A 20,331-nucleotide genomic window follows, 5' to 3' on the forward strand; every position below is an offset into this window, starting at 1 on the left:
TCCTACCTCTTTGCCGCTCGCTCTCTTTTCCTACCAACTCTCTTTTGTTTTGTGTCTCTTGCTCTCTCACGGTTTTTCTCTCTCTCACTCTTTTTCTTATTTCCCCCATATCTCTACCTGTCTCCCATCTAGCTCTCCTTCTGTTTCTCCCTTGTCTTCTGTTTCACCCTTTTCTCTCCACCCTCTTTCTCCTTCAATCCTTCCTTCCCTCCATCTCTCTCTCCCTCTATCTTCCGCTCTCTCGCTCTCCTTCTCAGTGTCAGACAATGTTTAATATGAGGGCGAGGCAGTGATTCATAGGCTAGTGAAACCTCTGTAAATGTCGGAGATTGCGAGAGGAGCGGCACATTTGTAAGATACTGACAACAGACGGGGGATAGGGCCTTTTCCACAGAGATAGCGAGAGGGTGTGGAATAAGAGGACATTATTAGGGGAGATTAGGAAGACATGTTTGGGTACTTTGGCAGATGATGAGATGATTACAGATACACATTTATGTGTTTTCAAGAGTATCAATTCTCTGGGTGTTTTTATATAGTGCATGTTCAAAGGATTTAGTACAGAGATTGACAGCAAGGTAGGCCTTTGTTATTATGAAAACATTTTTGGGGTTACAGTAGGTGATGGGTAATGTTACCAAAATGTGAAATTATGTTTTTTTTTATTACCTTTGCCAAACCCTGAGCTCAATGTTTCAAATAATTTGCTAATTCTAAACATATCCTTGTGTGTGTGTGTGTGTGCACCCACCAAATTATTATTATTATTTAGTATTGTGTGTGTGTGCACCCTTGTGTGTATGTTCCACAGGTTCTCTTACCCTCAAGAAAGAGTCCAGCGCCCCGTTCTCCATAAACTCTGTGACGATCATGACTGGCCGGCTTTTGGTGACCACGCCCTCCAGTCGAATGATGTTGGGGTGGTCAAACTGTCCCATGATGCTTGCTTCACTCAGGAAGTCCCGCCTCTGCCGGTCAGTGTAGCCCACCTTAAGTGTCTTGATAGCCACAATGATCTCACGTCGGCCGGGTAGCTTGCAACGCCCGCGACACACCTCCCCAAACTCTCCTGTGAGAGCGAGGAATGGGAGACAGCAAGAGAGAGAGAATAGAGAGAGAGACGGAGGGGGGAAGAGAGGAGGTATCGAAAAAGTGGAGGAGAGTGGGGGAGAGAGGGGAGAGGGACAGTTTACTGGTTAGAACCAAGGACCCAGGGAAGGGAAGCGGGAGACTGCGAGAGAGAGGGGAGAGGGCAGTGTACGGTGGCTGGGAGTGACAGAGAAAAGGAGGGATGAAAGGTGAGAGTGAGGGACGGCCGAGGGAGAACTAAAAACGTAGGGAAGAGTGGGTTAGCGTGGGTAGTTTGGGGGTGGGGGTAAAGCTTGATAAGAGAGTGGGGAGGTGGGAGGCTAGAGATATAGGTGGGGGTAGAGGGGTGGTTGGGGAGATTAGGATTCAGAGGAGTCAGGGGCAGGGGCGGAAGAAGAGGCTGGAGGCGAGAGAAGCTTGGGGGTCGTGGAGGCTTTGCATTTAGGTCCTAACACGCCAAGCGGGTGCGAGAGAGACAGAAACAAGGGAAGTGAGGGAAAGGGGGAGGGTAAAGGGGAGGGGCAACAGGGTTTGAGGATTTTCCCTAAAGGCGAAGGCTGGGAAGCGACGGGTTCAAGTAGCAGCAGTAGATGTTACCGTGGTATTGGTAGCAGTAGCAGTACTAGAGCAGAGGGGGCTCAGCTGCAGGCGACATACACCTCAAAATCCAAATTCCCATCACCACAAGTCTTCATTCGGCTCAGATACAAGGCTAACTCTGAGTCGACAACAGTCCTGCAGCTTTTTAGCAAAAGTATTACTAATATTTCAAAATATCAAGATTTTAACTCTAACTAGTACATCAAAAAGGGGCGGAGGGGTGGAGCAAGGGTGTAAACAGGAAGAAGTAAACAGGAAGGATGCCCACAATAAGTGATGAGGTCAAGGGTCAAAAGGACTTTGGAGTGGCCCCCTTTTAGAGTGGCCCTCAAGACCCTTAAAGAGGGGGATGGAGTTTTGAGATGAACGATCCTGGCCCTGGAAGGCTGCTGTTCTAGCTTCTTGAATAGCCAATCAACTCTCCTAGATGATGTTTCAGTCAGTTAGATTCAAGTAGGGGAGCTAATCAATTGAAGTGATTGATTAATGACAGTTGAACAAACAAAATAACGTCCTACTGCAGAGCACCTCTCCGGGACCAGGAATGGGCACTTCTTAGAGGTTAAAGGTTTAATAAAACAAAGAGACAAAAAGTGGGGAAAGGAGGTAGCAATCATTAAAGGCACTTAGGTCCCAACCTAAGGGGGAGCTACAGTTGTGAGAGAAGCGAATTAGGGGACGCAACATTTTTTGCAAAGATGTAAGTGCATATTTGTGATTAGGGGGGCTGCTAGTGCTGGGGGGATGGGGGGGGGAGCACGAGGGGAGGCGGGGCGATGGTTGTGACGATGAATTGAGTGAAAGTACCGCTTGGCGTGAAGTCCTCTAACGGTATGGCCTGGAGGTGACTAGCATTCTTCCCCCTGTAGCTCAGGAGCTTTTGTTGGTTACCTGCGCCAATGACTTCCTCGATCTTCACGCAGGAGATGTCGATCTCCTTGGCAAACTCGCGGATGGCCTCATTGGCGTCCTCGTAGGTGAAGGGGTCAATATAGACCTTCATTCCAGGTGTGACTATAGGGGATTCAATAGCGGAAATAATCACATGAATCAAGGCAGTCAAGCAGAAATTGACATTCAAAATGATATGTACAGCATTGATTGTTAATCAATTAAATGCATGAAGGTGGCCTACGTGTTGTAATGATAGCTTAGCTTCTAATAATAACGGGTGCATTAACATACGATTTTACAGTCGAGGAATAACACCAATGAGATCCACAACCACTACACTCTCAGAAAAATGGGTTCCAAAAGGGTTCTTCTGCTGTCCCCAGAGGAGAACCCTTTTTGGTTCCAGGTAGAACCCTTTTTTGGTTTCAGGTAGAACCCTTTTGCGATCCATGTAGAGTCCTCTGTGGAAAGGCTTCTACATGGAACCCAGAAGGTTTCTTCAAAGGGTTCTTCCATCGCCTCAGTAGGTATTAAATAGAACGCTGCGGCCCGCCCGCCCGTGGGGAAAACAACCCTTGGTTGTCTTGCTTACCCAATTGACTCACAGCAAAAACGTCACCTTTATAAAACACAGTCTGCTTGTTTTCCTCATTTACAAAATTACATTTAAGAAAGTACAACATGTCTAAAAGATTACTTTTGAACATTTCCTGCATCCAAGCGTTCTCACTAATATTGTAGGGCTTCCCTCATGCCCCTTTCATGACGGCGCTAAAGTTAGCTACGTGAGTGAGTGCTAGCTAGCTACCAATCAGAACATTAAGCTAGCCAAGACCAACAACACAAACAAACAGAATATACTAAATTAGTTAAATCTCTTTCCTGTGAAATGTTTTCCACAGACAGCTACATGTAGCCTACTTGGACATTATGTCCCCACAATTTCCCACACCGAATAGATTGAAGCCACAGGGCTCTTCTCGCAGGCTTTATTTCCCTTTTTGTGAGCATTGTGAACCGTTGGTCGGGACTTTTGACCTGGTTACTTTGAACAACACAGAATTATTTCTGTATAACAAAAAATCTGTGATGAAATTGGCTTTTTTACAATGGGGGTCAATAGGAAAGAATGTTTGTTTTCCCCAATTTGTGGGCGTAGTCGAGGGGAATTTCTTCTTATGACACCAAGCTTTATCTTGGCCAGATTGCAGTTGTAAATGAGAACTTGTTCTCAACTGGCCTACCTGGTTAAATAAAGGTGAAATGAAAAAAAATTCAAAACATGAATACCGACTCAGAGTATGGGTACAGCCGGTTAGGTTAGCACCTTTTTTTCCTAAGAGTGTACCAATGCTGCCTATATAATCTATGCCTGTTAAATGACATAAACCATCTTTTGACACAATATGTGGATATGAGGATTCTTGTGATATAACGGCTTTTGACATGTAGTGTTTGGGTATACTGTTGGATGTAACTAAGAACTAAATCTAGCTCAGAGGGTTAGAATAGACTATGGATCATGTGGATAGAATATGGATCATGTGGATTGCTTATAATGGAGGACAGGCAGTAGAGACTTACTGTACTGCTGCAGTTTCTCTGTGTACTCTGACTCGGAGCCATTCCTCTGCTTCCTGTGGGGCAAACCAGAGTAAAAACACAAAGTCAGACAACTACCGTATGGTGCAATACTCAAAGGAGCAGGAATGAGTGGAGATGATTTCGGCACAACCGTGTCATTAGAAATAGAGAATACCACTGTATTGCTGCTCACTACGATATCTTTATATTTGAAACTAAGAAATAGAGAATTTCAGGTAAAACTACAAAATAAGATAATATATTGGACAGGAAAAGTAGGACTCTGTTTGTATGTCTGAATAGGCAGCTGAGAGAAAACATAATGGCCCAACTCGAGAAGTGAAGGACAAAGCCTCATCCAATGGCAGCCTCAGCTGTCTCCCTCAACACCCAGCTTAACACTCCCTCCTGCACGCTGGTTCAGACTAATACACTGTTCACTCCCAATCCCCCCTTATTTATTCTGTTCATTCTCCTCTTTCTCTTATTTCTTCAGTATCAGTCCATTAATGCAGGGGAGATGGCTATGACAGGGCGAAGGGGGTGGGGTTGTTGAAATTACATGTTAATGTGGTTCCTTTGTTGTCTAACCAGTAACCGGGGCAATAATACCCGCCGGTGATTTGCATCTCATTTCCAATTCAAATGCAGCTACGGAATATGCCAAGGAGCCTCTGAGTTTTCCTTCTTTTTTTTCTTCTCTTGTGGCAGATGCTAGCGAGCTAAGCTAAGACAAAGAAAGAGACTATTCAGCCTGACAGGGCCTGGGCCTGTCAGAACGGGCGGCTCACAGTGAACCATGCCACTGCCGCCGCGCCAACCGTGCGTGCCAACCAGTCGCCAAAAGGGAGGGTGTCAAACTTGTATGCTTCGCCAACCTGCAGACTCCCAGTGACAGATGAGTAGTACTATGTACAGTAGAGTTGAAAGACCACGGCCAGGCTTTTACAAGAACTGAATGGATATTAAAGTTAAATGGACTAATATCCTACAAGTGAATAGGAATCAATAGGGATTGGCCATGTCCAGGTTTTTGGGACGGGCAGCTTCCGAATGCATAAACCTGGGAACTCGATGACAAGGCCATGAGTGCAGGCCTATTAGCTTCTAGCAGCTGAAGCTCATGCTCTGTCCGGTGGGCTAGCCTAGCGAGGGATTGGGAGGGAAATCTCTATGGACTGTCCACTGGATAGAGCTAATCTCCTACTCGCAAAAACTCTTAGGTGGCAGCCAGTGCAGAGTGTCCCTGTCTTTCTTTTGTGTGTTTTAAGGACGTAAACACATTCAAACGTTGACATTTCCATTTCGTTTTTGTGTGTGGGTGTTTCAATTTGTAAATCAAATATGCCAGGAATGTGCGGTTTTCTCACTTGCTAACATTGCTATGCTAACATTGTTTCATCCACAAACTGAAGTACGGCTAGTAAGCCAGTATTGTATGAGCTTGGTCAACTGCTTTTGATAATGAACGTGGCTTCAACGTCGGACGTAGACACTTTTTCAACGTTGTATAAACGACAATGTGTTCACTGGGTAGTATTGACTATGATTATTCTCACCTGAGGCAGACGATGGCAATGACGACGACAGCGATAATGAAGACTAGACTTGCGGTGGCAGAACCCACAATAAGGGGCAGCTGCTCCTGAAGAGACTTCTCGGGGTCACCTAGAGGTCAAGAGGTTAGAGGTCAGGGTTACCCAAAGGTACCTGTCACCACTAGCACATAAATACATACACACTACACCCACACGGCCCTCACACCCTCAGACTAGGCGAACTCCCGACATCACTTTGTCCTTGTGATGTATGCGTGCATCTCCCACCTGTATAGAATGATTTGAGACAATAATCCTGCTCCAACAGGACATTTTTATTATTATTACATTTTTGTAGGGGTTGATACATTTTTCCTAAGGGAAAATCAAGTCTGAAATTTCAAAGTGGAAATTACAAACTAGAGAAGCCTTTTTAAACCTCAAATAAACTACAATTAAAAAATGTCCTGCATTGCAGGAACGCTCTCCTGCAACAGGGTGATGAAATGAAGATCCTACATCTGTACGGGCTTTCAACTCCTACACTTCGGCTACTCCAAGAAACCACTCCTACACTTACTTCTAGAAACCATATGCTTATGTAAAGACAGGCATGCCCTTGTGTTCACCACTCTGCATCAGAGAAAATGGGAAGGATATTGGCAGTTTGTCAGTTTCAACCTTTCGATTCACGATACAGTACTCTAGCCTAACTGGCTCTCATATAAATTGGAATGAAAGTCAAATAATGGGAAACATCGTCATAAATGATTCGGCAGACAGGCACCAAAGGTTTATTATTTAATTGATAAGCCTAAAGAAGTAATAACCTTTTGTAAGGCTTTTGAGCCTCGACATATTTATAAGCAGGGGCACAGGGTAAGGAAGTGGAGGTAGGCAGCAAGTGATGTAATATGGTCAGTTAGCCGACACGTTAATCCAAAGCGATTTACAATGAACACTTATACAACAGGCTATATGTGGCCTTCGCACGAAGCAAACCCACAACCTAGTGTTGCAAGCACCGAGCTGCTACCAAGTTGTGAGTCATCATTGCAACCACAAGAGATGTGTACCTGTTTTACAGCGTGTGAGAAATTCAGTTATATTCTGATGCATGCTTGTGTCAATGGTGTCCCTGTTTGTGTCTTAGACTGTTGACAAACCCCATATTCCGCTCATGGGGAGAAAAAAAGTGAATTAATTCATACTTTTTAGGTTGGTGCTGAAGTCGGCGGGGCTGCTATAGCGGCCGTACCCAGCCACTGTGCGGGCCCGGACCTGGACCACGTAGGGCGTGCCCGTCTTGAGCCCCTCGATGCGGGCAGAGCTCCTTTGGGCTGTCATGGTGTGGGCGATGGCCTCACCCTGGTCCTGCCAAACCAAACGCACAGAGAATGGTTAAGAAATGCTTCAAAAATGTACTAAACAAACATCCCCTCAATGATATCATCCATATTCATCGCCTTCCCTCCACCCGCTTTGTGGCACATGCCGTGTCCACCAAATCTCACCGTACAGATGGCGAGAGGCAGCGCGAGGCAAGAATAGCTGGAGAGCTTTAATCGGTGGGTACAACACCACAACAAACATAGAGAGAGACACTAACCAGGTTTCCATCCAACCTTGTTTTACCGATCACTGTACTTGTACACAGCCAAACTGTAAATAGCACACCCGACTACCTCATCCCCATATTATTACTTACCCTCTTGCTCTTTCACTCCCCAGTATCTCTACTTGCACATCATCATCTGCCCATCTATCACTCCAGTATTAATGCTAAATTGTAATTATTTTTGCCTCTATGGCCTACTTATTGCCTACCTCCCTACTCTTCTACATTTGCATAGATTCTATTTTTAGATTCTATTTTTATTTTATTTTGTGTTATTGACTGTACGTTTGTTTATGTGTAACTCTGTGTTGCTGTTTTTGTCGCACTGCTATGCTTTATCTTGGCCAGATCAGTAGTAAATGAGAACTTGTTCTCAACTGGCCTACCTGGTTAAATAAAGGTGATATAAATGTTTTTATAAATTATGCAAGTAAAAGTCCATGTCAAATAAAACGTATCACGTCAGGCCTGATGGAAACAGCAAATCTGTCGGTTAACTTGCCATTTGTAAACTTTAATAACGGGATATGGTGTGTGGTCTTCCCACTATGACTCGGGAAAGCATGCAGTTACTGTATATACAAATAAGTTATGATGGACTTCCACAGGGTGGTGAAAGTGCACGTTAATGAGCTTGATGCTACTTTTCCAATAAATATAGAGGGTCATATTTTGGTGACAAGATGATCGATGCTTGGCTGCAGTTTGACAACTAAAAATTATATTGCTTTTATCAATAATAATCTCATGAAGTACAGTAGGTAGCCTACCCGCACTGTATCTGCGAGCTGTTGGTTAGAGCGCACGTGCCAAGACCGGACTGGGCACATTCACTATACAATGCAACATTTATTTTGACAAAATCACCAGTAGAGTTAAAAATTAGATAGAAAATGAAAATAACACATAAAAATGAAAATAACTATTTTGTATTAATTACATGGGAATGTAACCGCAAAAGCATGTTTTATGTCCACTACGTCATCACGCACAACCTTTTATCATCAACAAGTCAATTTGATAGAATCAGAACTCTAGTAGCAAAATATTGTTTTTAGAAAGATTTTCGAATATTTGCTTGGGGGGGTAAACAGAAAAGAAAAGGAGGAGGAATTGGGAGGGGAAGAAGGAATAAAGGCAGGAAGGAAGGATCAACTGAACGCCCTGCGGACAGAGGAACGGGATTAAGACTTTGTCATAAGTGTTGTTGTCATTGTTGTGGTGTTGAATTATTTCCTACGGGGCAATATTATTACAGCATGCAACAGAGGCAGAAATAAGACTTGTGAAATAGGATGTGGAATTAAGAAGCGTTCATTTACATTGTTGCTTACCTTCTCATGGTACTTAATCTCATAATCCAGAATGATTCCATTGGGTTTTTCAGGGGGCAGCCAGGAAAGACTCATGGTGCTCGCTGTGGCCCCCATCAGGTGAACTGTAGGTACTGCAGATGGAGCTGTAAAAGAGGGGTAGAGGGAAGGAAATATGCACTGTAATTCGGTATTGTGTGTTTTCTGAGTTTCACACCCTTTGTATATCTACACAAGCCTAAGCATATTGATGCTTTGCAGGGCTTTGTGATGTGCTGTGCTTGTGATACTTAGTGGCTGGCTGCATAGCGTACCCTCTCTCCCTATAGCTCTGCTGTTCCTTTTCCAGACAAGGGATCTGTGATTCTTTCTCAGCAACGAGGAAGTCAATCAACAAAATGGTGGCGCTTAGTATTTGTAAGATCCAATACACACCCTGTGCGGCACACACACACGCACGTGCACACACGCACAAACGCACACACTCACACATACATGACCTCACCCACATCAGGTTCATTTCTCAACCCACTCTTTTATTTGTGACCTGTGTATGACTACACACACAGCAGTCTGTCTCTCTCCCTCTTCCTTTCTCTCCAGGCATGTTTTGTTTCTGAGTCACTCCCATGTACTCTCCCCTGATCCATCCTCACCTCCCTAGTTCCTACCCTATCATTCACTTTTATTTAACATCCATTGTGACTTCAGTCCTTCTTTAGTTCCCTCAAAAATGTCCCCCCTCTTTCTTAATGATTCTCTTCCCCAGTTTCATCTGTCTCTTTTACTCCTAGTATTCTCCTCTCCCCCCCCCTCCCCCCTTCTCCCTCTCTCCGCCAATACTCTCTGTTAAACAGTTTCTAATCCCCAAGTCCGGTACTTTGAACCTTTGTTTCTCCGCCTTGTCATTGTCACCACCACCACCCTAGACCTCCCTCTCTCTCACTGTCTCCCCTCTTTCTCTCTTTCTTCCCTAACCCAAAACTCCATCCCTATGTAGTAGCCTACCACCAGCCACCCATTCCTCCCTGAAAATCTCAAACCTCTCCCCATAGACAATACTCCCTGGGCAAACTCCCCAGGTCACTGGGAGCCTCCTCCTGGCCGAGACACTGGGGAGTAACCAGTAACCATGGCGGGCCTCACACGGCTTATCGCCTCTATTTATTTTTGGTCTTAAAAGGTGAATGCGGAGAGCGGCGAGAATGGTAGGGAATCTAAGGATAATCTGATCGGGGTGGTGCCTCTCCTTCCCCCTGCTGCTCCCCCCTGACCTACACTCCTCCTGGGGGGTGAATAGTGTGGGACGGGGGTCCCTGTTACCATGGGCGCTTGACTTTGTGTGAAAGTGGGGGTGCAAAAGCTTGGAGGGGAGAAGGTGGAAGGAGGGGATCAGAATATTTTTTGAATACACTTTCCTGCAATTCTATACTGTTTCTTAATATGTGGAATACATATTTGACAGAACACAACAATTTAAACACATCAATTATATTGAAAAAGTGTTTTAATGACTCGTTTACTAATCTACCCGCTTCCCTGAAAATCCCACCTCCAATAATTCATTGACTGGTCTGAAACCCTCCCAACCATGTGACTCACAAACATCCTGCTCCTTCCCCACCCACAGTGATTGATTGACAAGCCAAACTGTGTGGCCAGGATAACGCATGACAATGAGGAAATGAAATCGAAAATGGGAGGAATAATATTGTTTTACCCAATAAGGATTTGAGTTTGAATGTTGTAATTGGTAGGTTAAGAAAAAGCATTGTTAAATTGTTAAGTTTTCATTACCTTTTTGTCAGAAATAACGTGATCACAATAATGTAGTACAATAAAAAATGTGAACTTTGATTTATCTTTTAAATGTAAAAAAAATATTTTCTCAATATGGCAATTATCTGGTAGGGTATTGAACGAGAACTATCAACTTGAAAATGCAAACTGGAATACATACAAAAAAAATGTAGTTACTCATATGCAGCCTGCATATGTTGTTATTGTGTAGTCCTAATTTGACTAATAGAAACAAAGAAAAGCACTACATACATAATCGAATCACGTTTTGGTTCTTAAAACCACATATCCTACACAAATCCTACTGTACCCTACCTGGAGAATCTTGCATTTTTAAGATGAGAGAAAATAAGCGGGTTTTTACATTTCAACAAATCTGTAGCCTGCAATTACAAGACGAGGCTACTATCAATCATTTTCTAATTGTCATTCTGTTTAATAGTGGCCATTTCAACAACATACCACAGTGAGTAGGCTACGTATTTGACAACAAATTGTGAAGAAACATAATCATCATAAAAATGATGAGAAATAACAAAAGTGTTGTCTCAGCAAGCACAATAATGTTCCAATTTTCCTCAGACCTGAACTTTTTTTGGCGCCGTCGTTTGATGCGCCGTCACCATGAAAATGTTTAAGAGCAACTGAAGGCAATACACAACTTCTCTCATAAGAAATGGCCTACGTGGCATCAATATGAGCCAGAAACATTTAGTCTAGCGTCAAAATTGACTACAAAGTGTAAATAGGTCAAATGTTGGTCATAAAGTCAGTCTCGTCCAAAACTGAGTTTTGTAAGTGAGTTAGTTACGACGTACTTGAGGGTTTTGGTATGGATTACTTACATGCCCACTTTTGCCAAATATACCAATTTCCCAGAGACAACACATTGTGGTCCGCCCCCAGCTGCCATGTGGAGTTTTTGGACAATGTTGTCAAGTTTGCATCTGGGTGCAACACATTACATTTCCGCTCAGCAAATAGGAGTGAAAATGGGCTTCCATAAAGTTGGTGCCAACTTCCAATGCATTTCAACAATATTGCCAGATGGCCAGGAATGGAGATATGTTCATTATTATATTGGTACTAGCTAGCTATCTACTTTTCATTATACAACATTATTTGATAATGCTAGCAAGCCAGGTTAGCTATGATACCACAGATGAACGGGGAATGATACTGTAGTTAAGTAAACACATGACGCTAATGTGTCATGTGATGCAGCATGTCAGAGGAAGATGAGCAAATCTCATATTAGCTAGCTACCTTGTTATCAACAGTTAATTGTAGCACATTTGCATTTAGTGTCAATGCAGGGCAGGCATTGGATACTAGCTAATCATACGATGTAGCAGACACGTTTTCAAACTTTCTTTCAATAAGGGTTGGCAGACACTAGCTAGCCAACTCATTTAAACTCGGACAGATATTGATAACTAACCCGGATTTGCAAGTTAGCTTGCATTCGGGGGTGTCTGCCACAACATGCCTGTTCTCATAAAAGGTTATTGTGTATTTTTTAGGGCAAAAATAAGTGAAGGATGGTACTTGTGGCTTTGGCTCTGGTAGAAAATAGCACACAGCTGGTTGCATAGAAACGGCATCAGCACTGGCCTGAATCTATTCTGTACTTACAGTCCCTCTATTAGCATATAAATTACTTCCAAACTAGAGAAAGTAATTTTTCTCACTATATGTTTATTGAGTGACAATATTTTATTTCATTCACAGGCTACAACCTGGTGGATTTGTTGTTCAGCAGCATCGTGGGAAACCTCCTGCCATATCAGGAGCTGTTACAGAAGTCTGAGGCAGTGGACAGACACCAGTCCCGGTTCAGAGTAATGGAGGACACCTGGAATTCACCTAACCACCATTGATAATGTAATCAATGCTGTGTGTATATGTGTGTCTTGTATGTTGTAAGAAGGTGACCCTTTCCACTGTGCCAATGGATTACACCTGGGCCAGAGTGAGAAATGACAACCATGCTAGCACGTGTCCCTTGTGAATCAGGATCTCTGATTGGCTATGTTCAACCGTGTATCTAATGTTGGCTTCCATGACTGTATGGTGACAGTCTTTCTCTCCCTCCCTCTGTGATATAGGAGCAGAGTCGGATATAGGAGCCAAAGTCAGGCTCCTTCATGACCAGTATCTGTGATGAGAGGGGCCTGGAGCTAATCTGCGCTGCCATGCCCATCAGGCTTTGACAAACACCACAGAAGGGACAAAAGGTGATTACTTATAAGACAGTACATGACAAGTGTTTAGTAATATCACCCTTTCAATACATGTGTCACTCATCAAGGACCGAAGAGATGCTTTTGAAATAGAGTTCTCTGACTGAAAGACTGGTCGATACTGGTGTCTGAATTGGGAGAGACCTTGCACTCAGGATTAAAACGATACAAGACACATCTATAACTTTTTATGATATGTTTTTGTTATTATTTAATCGAATGTTACTATCAATAGTGGGGGACCCTGTGTATTCTTCAAACGTCAGGGAACTCCTGTCTTATACGGGACACCACACAGCAAGGTATAATATTTGCACCTTGTTATATTAGCAGGACACCGCTTCTACAGTATTATGTGAAGTATGGTTTATTCTACATGGAACTGTTACACTTGAAAGTCATTAAAACACTTTTATTTAGAATAGCTACATAACTTCAGCAATTGCACTCTCCTCATATTACTCTGTAGGCTACTGACTGATGCAAAGCTTCTTCCTGGTCAGTAGCCTTCAGAGTGGTATGAGAAGAGTGCCAGCCTCCTCCATATCACATCTGCCTGTAGTTATTGAACTCTGCCTGCTGGCCCGTGGGTTGAGGCAAACTCAGTCATATCCAGGATGGAGTGTCATGCACGCCATCCTTCCTGCCACTTGCCTTTACATGTCCATAACCTGTAATACATTACATCGATGGAAGGGACTTCATGACCCACTGGAGACTTGAAGACAGAACCTCACCCAGAGAGCTGTGCATGTCAGTGTGTGGTTAGACAACCAAATCCTTAAATTTGGCCAGATACACACATAAAATGCCATTCTAGTTCTGGTTATACAGCAAATGTTGTACTCTACACACAACTTATTTGCATTTTCTAGGAAAGTGTAGTCATGCTGTCTTTATGAGAACATCAATATGACATTTACAGCATAAACTGTTTTGTCCGCTGTACCAAAACCGTGTCGTGCGGGAGCGAAGCAAATCTTTTGAGAAGTCAAAACCACTCATCTTGAGGTGACGGGGGGAGGGGTGCAAAATGCAATCTGTCAATTATTATATCATATATAATATGGACATATCTATTTCAATACAGACTAGCTCAAAACATTACTAATCATTGAAAATGAGAAATCACACGTTTGCACCCCTGTTTTGAGAGTCGGTCTGCAGCTGCTCCGTTTGCTCCAGTGCTCTGGCGTCTATGCCTGTCACCCGTGTGGCACCCGGTGCCCGACCCTTGCGCAACAATGGGGGACTACGGAATCCCCACCGGAGCCCCAGGCACAAACAGTGGGCCGTTCCTTTCGTGAGGCTTTGAGGAAGAACAGAAGGGAGATGAGGGACACATGGCTGCGGACGGGGATAATCCCAGGGTCTGTCTGAGCCTGTCTAAAGAGCAGACTCTACATAGAGACCCATACACAAACCCCAGCTATATATCAGAGACTTATACACAACCCCTGGCTATTGGCCTACACCAGGGAAAACTCCACACAGGAACCAACACACAACCCCAACTACAGGCAGATTGAGCAAACTCTACATAGGAAACGCAAAAACCCCAGCTAAAAGGCCTGCTGCAAGGGAAACTCAAATCAAAGACCAACAAAGAAACCCCAGCTATAGGCCTACATAAGGGTAAACTCAACACAGAGACCCAGACACAAACCCAGGCTATATAGGCATACAGCAGGGAAAACTACACAACAGGAAATAATACACAATACAGATATCCACACACAAGCTCCATACAGCAAACCAAAGGCAGATTGAATCGGGCTTGGTGGTGCAGATTACTCTGGTGGCCTAGTTACTGAAGATGCTGTGGGTTGACAGTGGGTTGATCGTTGTGGGCAGAACAGTGTCGGTTCAATGCCTAGCCATACAAGCAGCACTGCCTCGCTATTGCTATTTGTGGTGGTGTGTGCCGAGTGCTGTGGGCGTGTGAAATTGTCCTTCTGTAAATCTCATTTAGATGTTTTTCTTCTCAATCCTCACTTAAAATACATATATTGTATGTAACCCACACCTACATGCAGAGGAAATGTATCTGAACAAATATCTGCTTTTACCTGCCTTGCTGCTGTAAATCACTATCTATTTTTCCTTGAAGCAACCATCATCTATTCTCGAAAAATGCTTCACCCTATCGTAAACATCACCGATTGTAGCACACTGCCATTGTGCCCTTGAGCAAGGCACTTCACATCGCTAACCTACTTCAAAACCCTGTTCTGCAGCTGACCATGTTTTGCTTCCATTCATTCTCAATCTGTACATGTGTCTTTATCTTCTAGGTTAGGAACAACACAAGACATTCAAAAGACAACTGTCCGTTTCACAATGGAACAATGCAGTTATATTTGATCCTATAGACTAGCCACGGTTTTACCTACCAGCCTGGTTGGTGGTGATGTTGACGGCGGAGAACTGCGGCGTGTACGGGCTCTTAATCGAGACGCCGTTGACGGCCTGGATCTCAAAGCTGTACTGGGTGTGTGCCTGCAGGTTGCGGACCGCCACACGACGCTGCGTCAGGCCCAGGTGGCGCGGCGAGATGTCCACGTTGTCGTCGCAGCGCGAGCACATGCCACGCTCAGGCAGGCACTTCTTGCAGATGATGTTGTAGAAGATGTCGCCTCGACCACCAGAGTCGCGCGGCTCGCTCCACTCCAGGACCAGGGAGGTCTCATTGACGTTGGAGATGACGCTGCGCGGTGCAGAGGGGATGGCTGTGGGGGTAGGAAAGAAGAAGAAAAAAAAGGAAGAAAACAGTATCAATTCATTTCAATTCAAATACGCTTTAATGGCATGCCAGAAGTATTGACAAAGTAACAATATTGAACAATTCAACAGTACATGAAATATATTTAGAACAGGGAGTAGAATCTAATAGATTCTATTTCAATAGGACTTGGTGGTAGTGGTAATGGATGAGGGTTAATTCTCTCTGTGTTTTGAGTGCTTAGAGAAAACTCAATATGGAATAAACAGACCGTGCAACTCTTTCTGTAAGGAGGAGAGCGTATAAGAGCGTGTGTGTTTGTGTGCGGGCACGTGCATTAGTGATGCACGGGTTGACTCATAGCCCGCAGTCCCCACGGTTATATCAGGGCGGGCGGGTTTTGGCTCATGAAATATTGTGTGGATAAAGGGTGGGTGGGTTGAATAAAGAGAAGACAATATCTTAAAAAATCCAGAAATGTATAATTCTTGTGCAATTTATTGGCTACATTGAGGTTTTTCTTTCATTATTTTAGCATACAGGCCAAATGCTGTTGGGAACGGGCAGAAAAAAGCGGATCCACAAAAAGGACAATGCCGGAGTTTAATTCAATAAGAGAGTTGAAAATATAAAGAAGGGAGGGCCAGAAAAGTAATGTTTGGGAAAGATTTGGTGAAGTGGTAAAAGAGGAAGATAGCAGTGCTAGCTATGTTATATGTGAAGATTTTTAGGCGCTATACAAATTCAACAGTCCCAGTCAAGACGGGGACTTCAAATAGGCCTATGGCACGTCAAGGGAACTGTAACCTACTGTTCGGATGAGTTAAATGGAAACTGAAGTCTCACATATACATAATATTAACTCCTGCAGAATTAAGGATTTCTTGCAGTAAAATTATAAATCAAACGTAGGCAAACATTTTACTCGGTAACAGGAGTGGAGAAATATGATTTCTTTCTTTCAGCATCTTGAGAGAACGCAAATACGCTGTTAGATATCATCTGTCGAGGTGCTATCTTCAACAGCATCATAGAAGCTGATAGTATTTCAACCACATAACATATGCATCCAATACAAACTGAAATCTTTTCAGAAACATGTTGTGTCATTTTCATAGATTTCTTTTACTTTACAACCGGTCAAACAGATGTCATTTGGACATCTTGCACAGAAAATCACTAAATTTTTTGGGGGCGATTGCAATTTCTCCCCAGTCCCTAAATGTCTTTGCTCTGCGAAAGAAGCAGAGGTAACAGAGAACTTTACAATCAACTACATTAAAGCATTCATTCTCTCTATTTATGATGTTATTCTGGTGAGCAAGGGTTTAATTACTCTTCTAGGGCAACATATAATGACAGAAGAGAAGCTGCATATATCTAATTATAGACTAACAAATAGCCTACCAAAATGTTTGAAATTATATGCAAAAACATATATAAATCAGGCAAAAAAAATCCTGCAACCCCTGTCAAAAAAACGATCCACCGTATCTGATTGTAGCCTAGAGCACATTTTCATATATTATCGGGTCAGTGTCGGTTGCGGGCCTCAGAGTTTCACTTTATCACTTACAGTCGGGCGGTTGCGAATGGGTTATTAGCAATTGCGGCCGGGTGCGGGTGAACAAACAGCTAACCCGTGCACCACTAACGTGCATGCCTGATTGTGCACTCCTGTGCGCATGCATGAATATGTGTGCTTGTGGAAACAGCTAAGGGGGACAAGAGAGACTCTTGGCAGGAGGCGAAGCAATTGTTATCCAATTATTGTGGCCTTATCTCTGCCTGCACTGTGGGAGAATCAAACAAACCTCCTAACAACAAGAGAAAATAGGCCCTCTGTTCACCACAAGTGAAAGGATTACTCCCTGTGTGTGTGTATGCATGCTCTCTTTGCTCTTAACTAAGACACATCCACTAGATAAATTCCTACACTCTGCCAGTGAGAGGTGGCGGCTGCACAGGCGGATAGGCTACGGTGTGCAAAAAGCACTGATAACGTTGGGATAGCGCTTGGAAAACATTGGGAGAGAGTGGCTGTGTTTGTTGTACATGTGGCAATGTGGGAATGTTCTCAGGCCCTTCAGAGAGTGCTGATAAAGGTAGTGAGTGAAGGTCATAGTCCAGCGAGAAATTAATCGTTTTTTGAGTGTCTTAGAAGAGGTCGGGAATGGCTTAATGGCTGCAGAAGTGAACACACAACAATACCCACAACCTCAGTGTATATTCAGGCCTTTGAGTGTAGTAGCATATTCTAATGTGTGTATTACGACAGCAGCTAAATGAGAAAAAAACGTACTGGTGCAGGCATTGTCGGGTGAGTCTGTGTCTGAGCGGTAGTAGCCGTTTCTGCAAGAGCACAAGCTAGCTGCTCCAGAGCTGGTCCGGCTGTTTGGTGGGCAGGGAGTACAGAAGCCCTCACCCTGCTTGGATTTGAACGTGCCCGGGCTGCAAGCTGAGAAAGGGAGAGATCAAAGGAGTGAGTCCAAAAGCCAGGAACTACACAGATAAGGTGGACAAGGTTAACACAGGTGAAAGAAAGCACTCATTTGAATCTCAAGAATAGCAATATTGTACCTGTGTAAAGCTAGGTTGTAGTTGTTTGTATTTGCATTTGCGTGTGTGTGTGTGTGTACATTGTCGTGGCACTCCCTCTGAGCATCTGTGATAAACTATAGCTTCCGATATGATTGACAGCTCTCACTGCCATGTGTTTGTTTGTTTTTGTTTTCCTTTTTTCCGCCTCTCTGGAGAGCACATCCCCCAGCAACATTACAGGAAGAGGGCATTTTAAGAAACACGCAGTCCTTTGCATAAACCCGTGCACAGATGCACACACTGTCATCCCAACTTACTAACACACCCCTCAGAACAAACACACACACTAGCGTGAAGCCTTCCTCTGAACTCCTTCTCTTATCCCTGATACACACACAAATGTATGCACACACACACATATGCATGTTTGCATACACACATATGCACACTTGCACAAGCACACACACATGCACACACACTTCCATGACACTTGGGAACAGCCTTCACTTCCCAGTAACATGCTGTAATACTACTACAATACTACAATTATACTTCTCAAAAGTGTGCCTATCGTCTTCCTTTTTTCAAATCAATCCAATTTCCTGCAACACTAATGGATAAAATATCTGTCATAGAGAGCATTTGTTCTCAATGCTAAATGGTAAAAGTAATACATTAATCCATAAAATAAATCAATAAATAACGCCTCAAGCAGAGAGCGCATAGTTTCTCTGATGTGTAGAGTTATAACATTGTCGACCGGTGCCCTTTGTAGACTCCCTATCAATTTTTACAGGGCCTGTTTAGAAGTTTATAACTGATAAGTTATGAGCTAGCATGCCGGACAGGGAAGCATAGCATAGGCAGTAGATGGCACTCTGATCCGGAACATTCCAGCCGTCTCTATCTATTTATCTCTCACTAAACTGTCTTGTTAAAAGATGAATGGAGGTGGTATGTTAATAAAAAAAGGGAAGGGAAGGTGAGACAGCAAAGTTGCTTAGCATGACCCGCTATGCCGCTAACTCACTCGTCAATGTCAAGGTTGCTTGGTTTTGGTTCAAAATGTTAATTGCTGTGTTGCTACTGGGTTTGTTTGCTTCCTGTGGAAAGTATAATTTAGAAATTACGTCAGTGGTAGCACTGTGGGACTGGTTCTTGTCACATTTGTCACCGTTTTGCTGTGTGTGAAGGTAAAATATTGGTACAAAGCCGCATTAGCTGCTGAGTGGTGTGCATTAGCACTGAGTGTGTTTGTTCTTCCACCATTAATCACAGACACCCACACCAACAAAAAGCGCTAACATCCTGGCATGATGACATTTTTACCTCAAATAACATTTGTCTTCTTAGTCATGTTCGTGAACATCCTAGTTGTGCTTGTGAACTTTGCAACTACGGAAATAGTTTTTTCAACGTCACTATGAAGTTACAATGCATATCATATTCTGTCATATTGTCCTGTTAAAAAATATATATTTCGGTCAATGAAAACTTGAAAAGGTGAATTTTCAGGTTTGATGGGGCACTATCCCAACTAAGGCTTCCTCGTTAAAGCTGCAACCTGATCAAATTCCTCCTTTGGCCGCCTTTCCTTACAGTTCTCGGCTGCCAATGACTGGAATGAATTGCAAAAATCACTGAACCTGGAGACTCATAACTCCCTCTCTAACTTTAAGCACCAGCTGTCAGAGCAGCTCACAAATCACTGCACCTGTACATAGCCCATCTGTAAATAGCCCATCCAACTACCTCATCCCCATACTGTTATACATTTTTTGTTCCTTTGCATCCCACTATCTCTACTTGCACATTCGTCTTCTGCACATCTATCACTCCAGTGTTTAATTGCTCAATTGTAAATATTTCGCAACTATGGCCTGTTTATTGCCTTACCTCCCTTATCTTACCTCATTTGCACACACTGTATATAACATTTTCTATTGTATTATTGACTGTATGTTTGTTTATTCCATGTGTAACTCTGTGTTGTTGTTTGTGTCGGACTGCTTTGCTTTATCTTGGCCAGGTCGCAGTTGTAAGTGAGAACTTGTTCTCAACTGGCCTACCTGTATAAATAAAGGTGAAATAAAAATAAAAAATATATAGAAATGTGAATTATAGAGCTGTCATTCTCATTGAAAGCAAGTCTAACATGCTGACCACACTGCTTGTGTTGTGTGCACGAGCGTTGCAAAATACATTTATACATGTTATTCAATCATTGCACCCACACTGCTCGTGCTCGTCAACGAGTGTCTACGTGGTCAGGCGCTAAAATAGAACTTGGTTCTATTTGTGATCCTTGATGCACTGCAAGTCCCGCCTCTCCCATCTCCTCATTGGTTTTTAGGAGCATATACCCACGGGCCATCTCTTCATTGGTTTT

At 43.4% G+C, this 20,331-nt stretch overlaps 1 protein-coding gene across 9 annotated transcripts in view; it reads right to left on the minus strand.

The window, feature by feature from the left end:
• The window catches only part of LOC139540648 (ephrin type-B receptor 3-like), a 104,272-nt gene that overhangs the window by 24,456 nt on the left and 59,485 nt on the right, over positions 1-20,331 (minus strand). For 5 of the 9 annotated variants that reach the window (XM_071344465.1, XM_071344463.1, XM_071344460.1 and 2 more), the window contains exons 4-11: positions 17,704-17,859; positions 15,073-15,408; positions 8,658-8,782; positions 6,917-7,079; positions 5,727-5,835; positions 4,168-4,220; positions 2,581-2,703; positions 822-1,069 (exon numbers count right to left, since the gene is read on the minus strand). In XM_071344465.1, coding sequence (XP_071200566.1) covers positions 822-1,069; positions 2,581-2,703; positions 4,168-4,220; positions 5,727-5,835; positions 6,917-7,079; positions 8,658-8,782; positions 15,073-15,408; positions 17,704-17,859 — 1,313 coding nt within the window. Of the gene's footprint in view, positions 1-821; positions 1,070-2,496; positions 2,704-4,167; positions 4,221-5,726; positions 5,836-6,916; positions 7,080-8,657; positions 8,783-15,072; positions 15,409-17,703; positions 17,860-20,331 lie in introns of all 9 variants that reach the window. The other 4 variants (XM_071344462.1, XM_071344458.1, XM_071344457.1 and 1 more) reach the window with 1 other exon arrangement.

Source organism: Salvelinus alpinus, chromosome 16 (genome assembly GCF_045679555.1).
Source record: "Salvelinus alpinus chromosome 16, SLU_Salpinus.1, whole genome shotgun sequence".
NCBI lineage: Eukaryota > Metazoa > Chordata > Actinopteri > Salmoniformes > Salmonidae > Salvelinus > Salvelinus alpinus.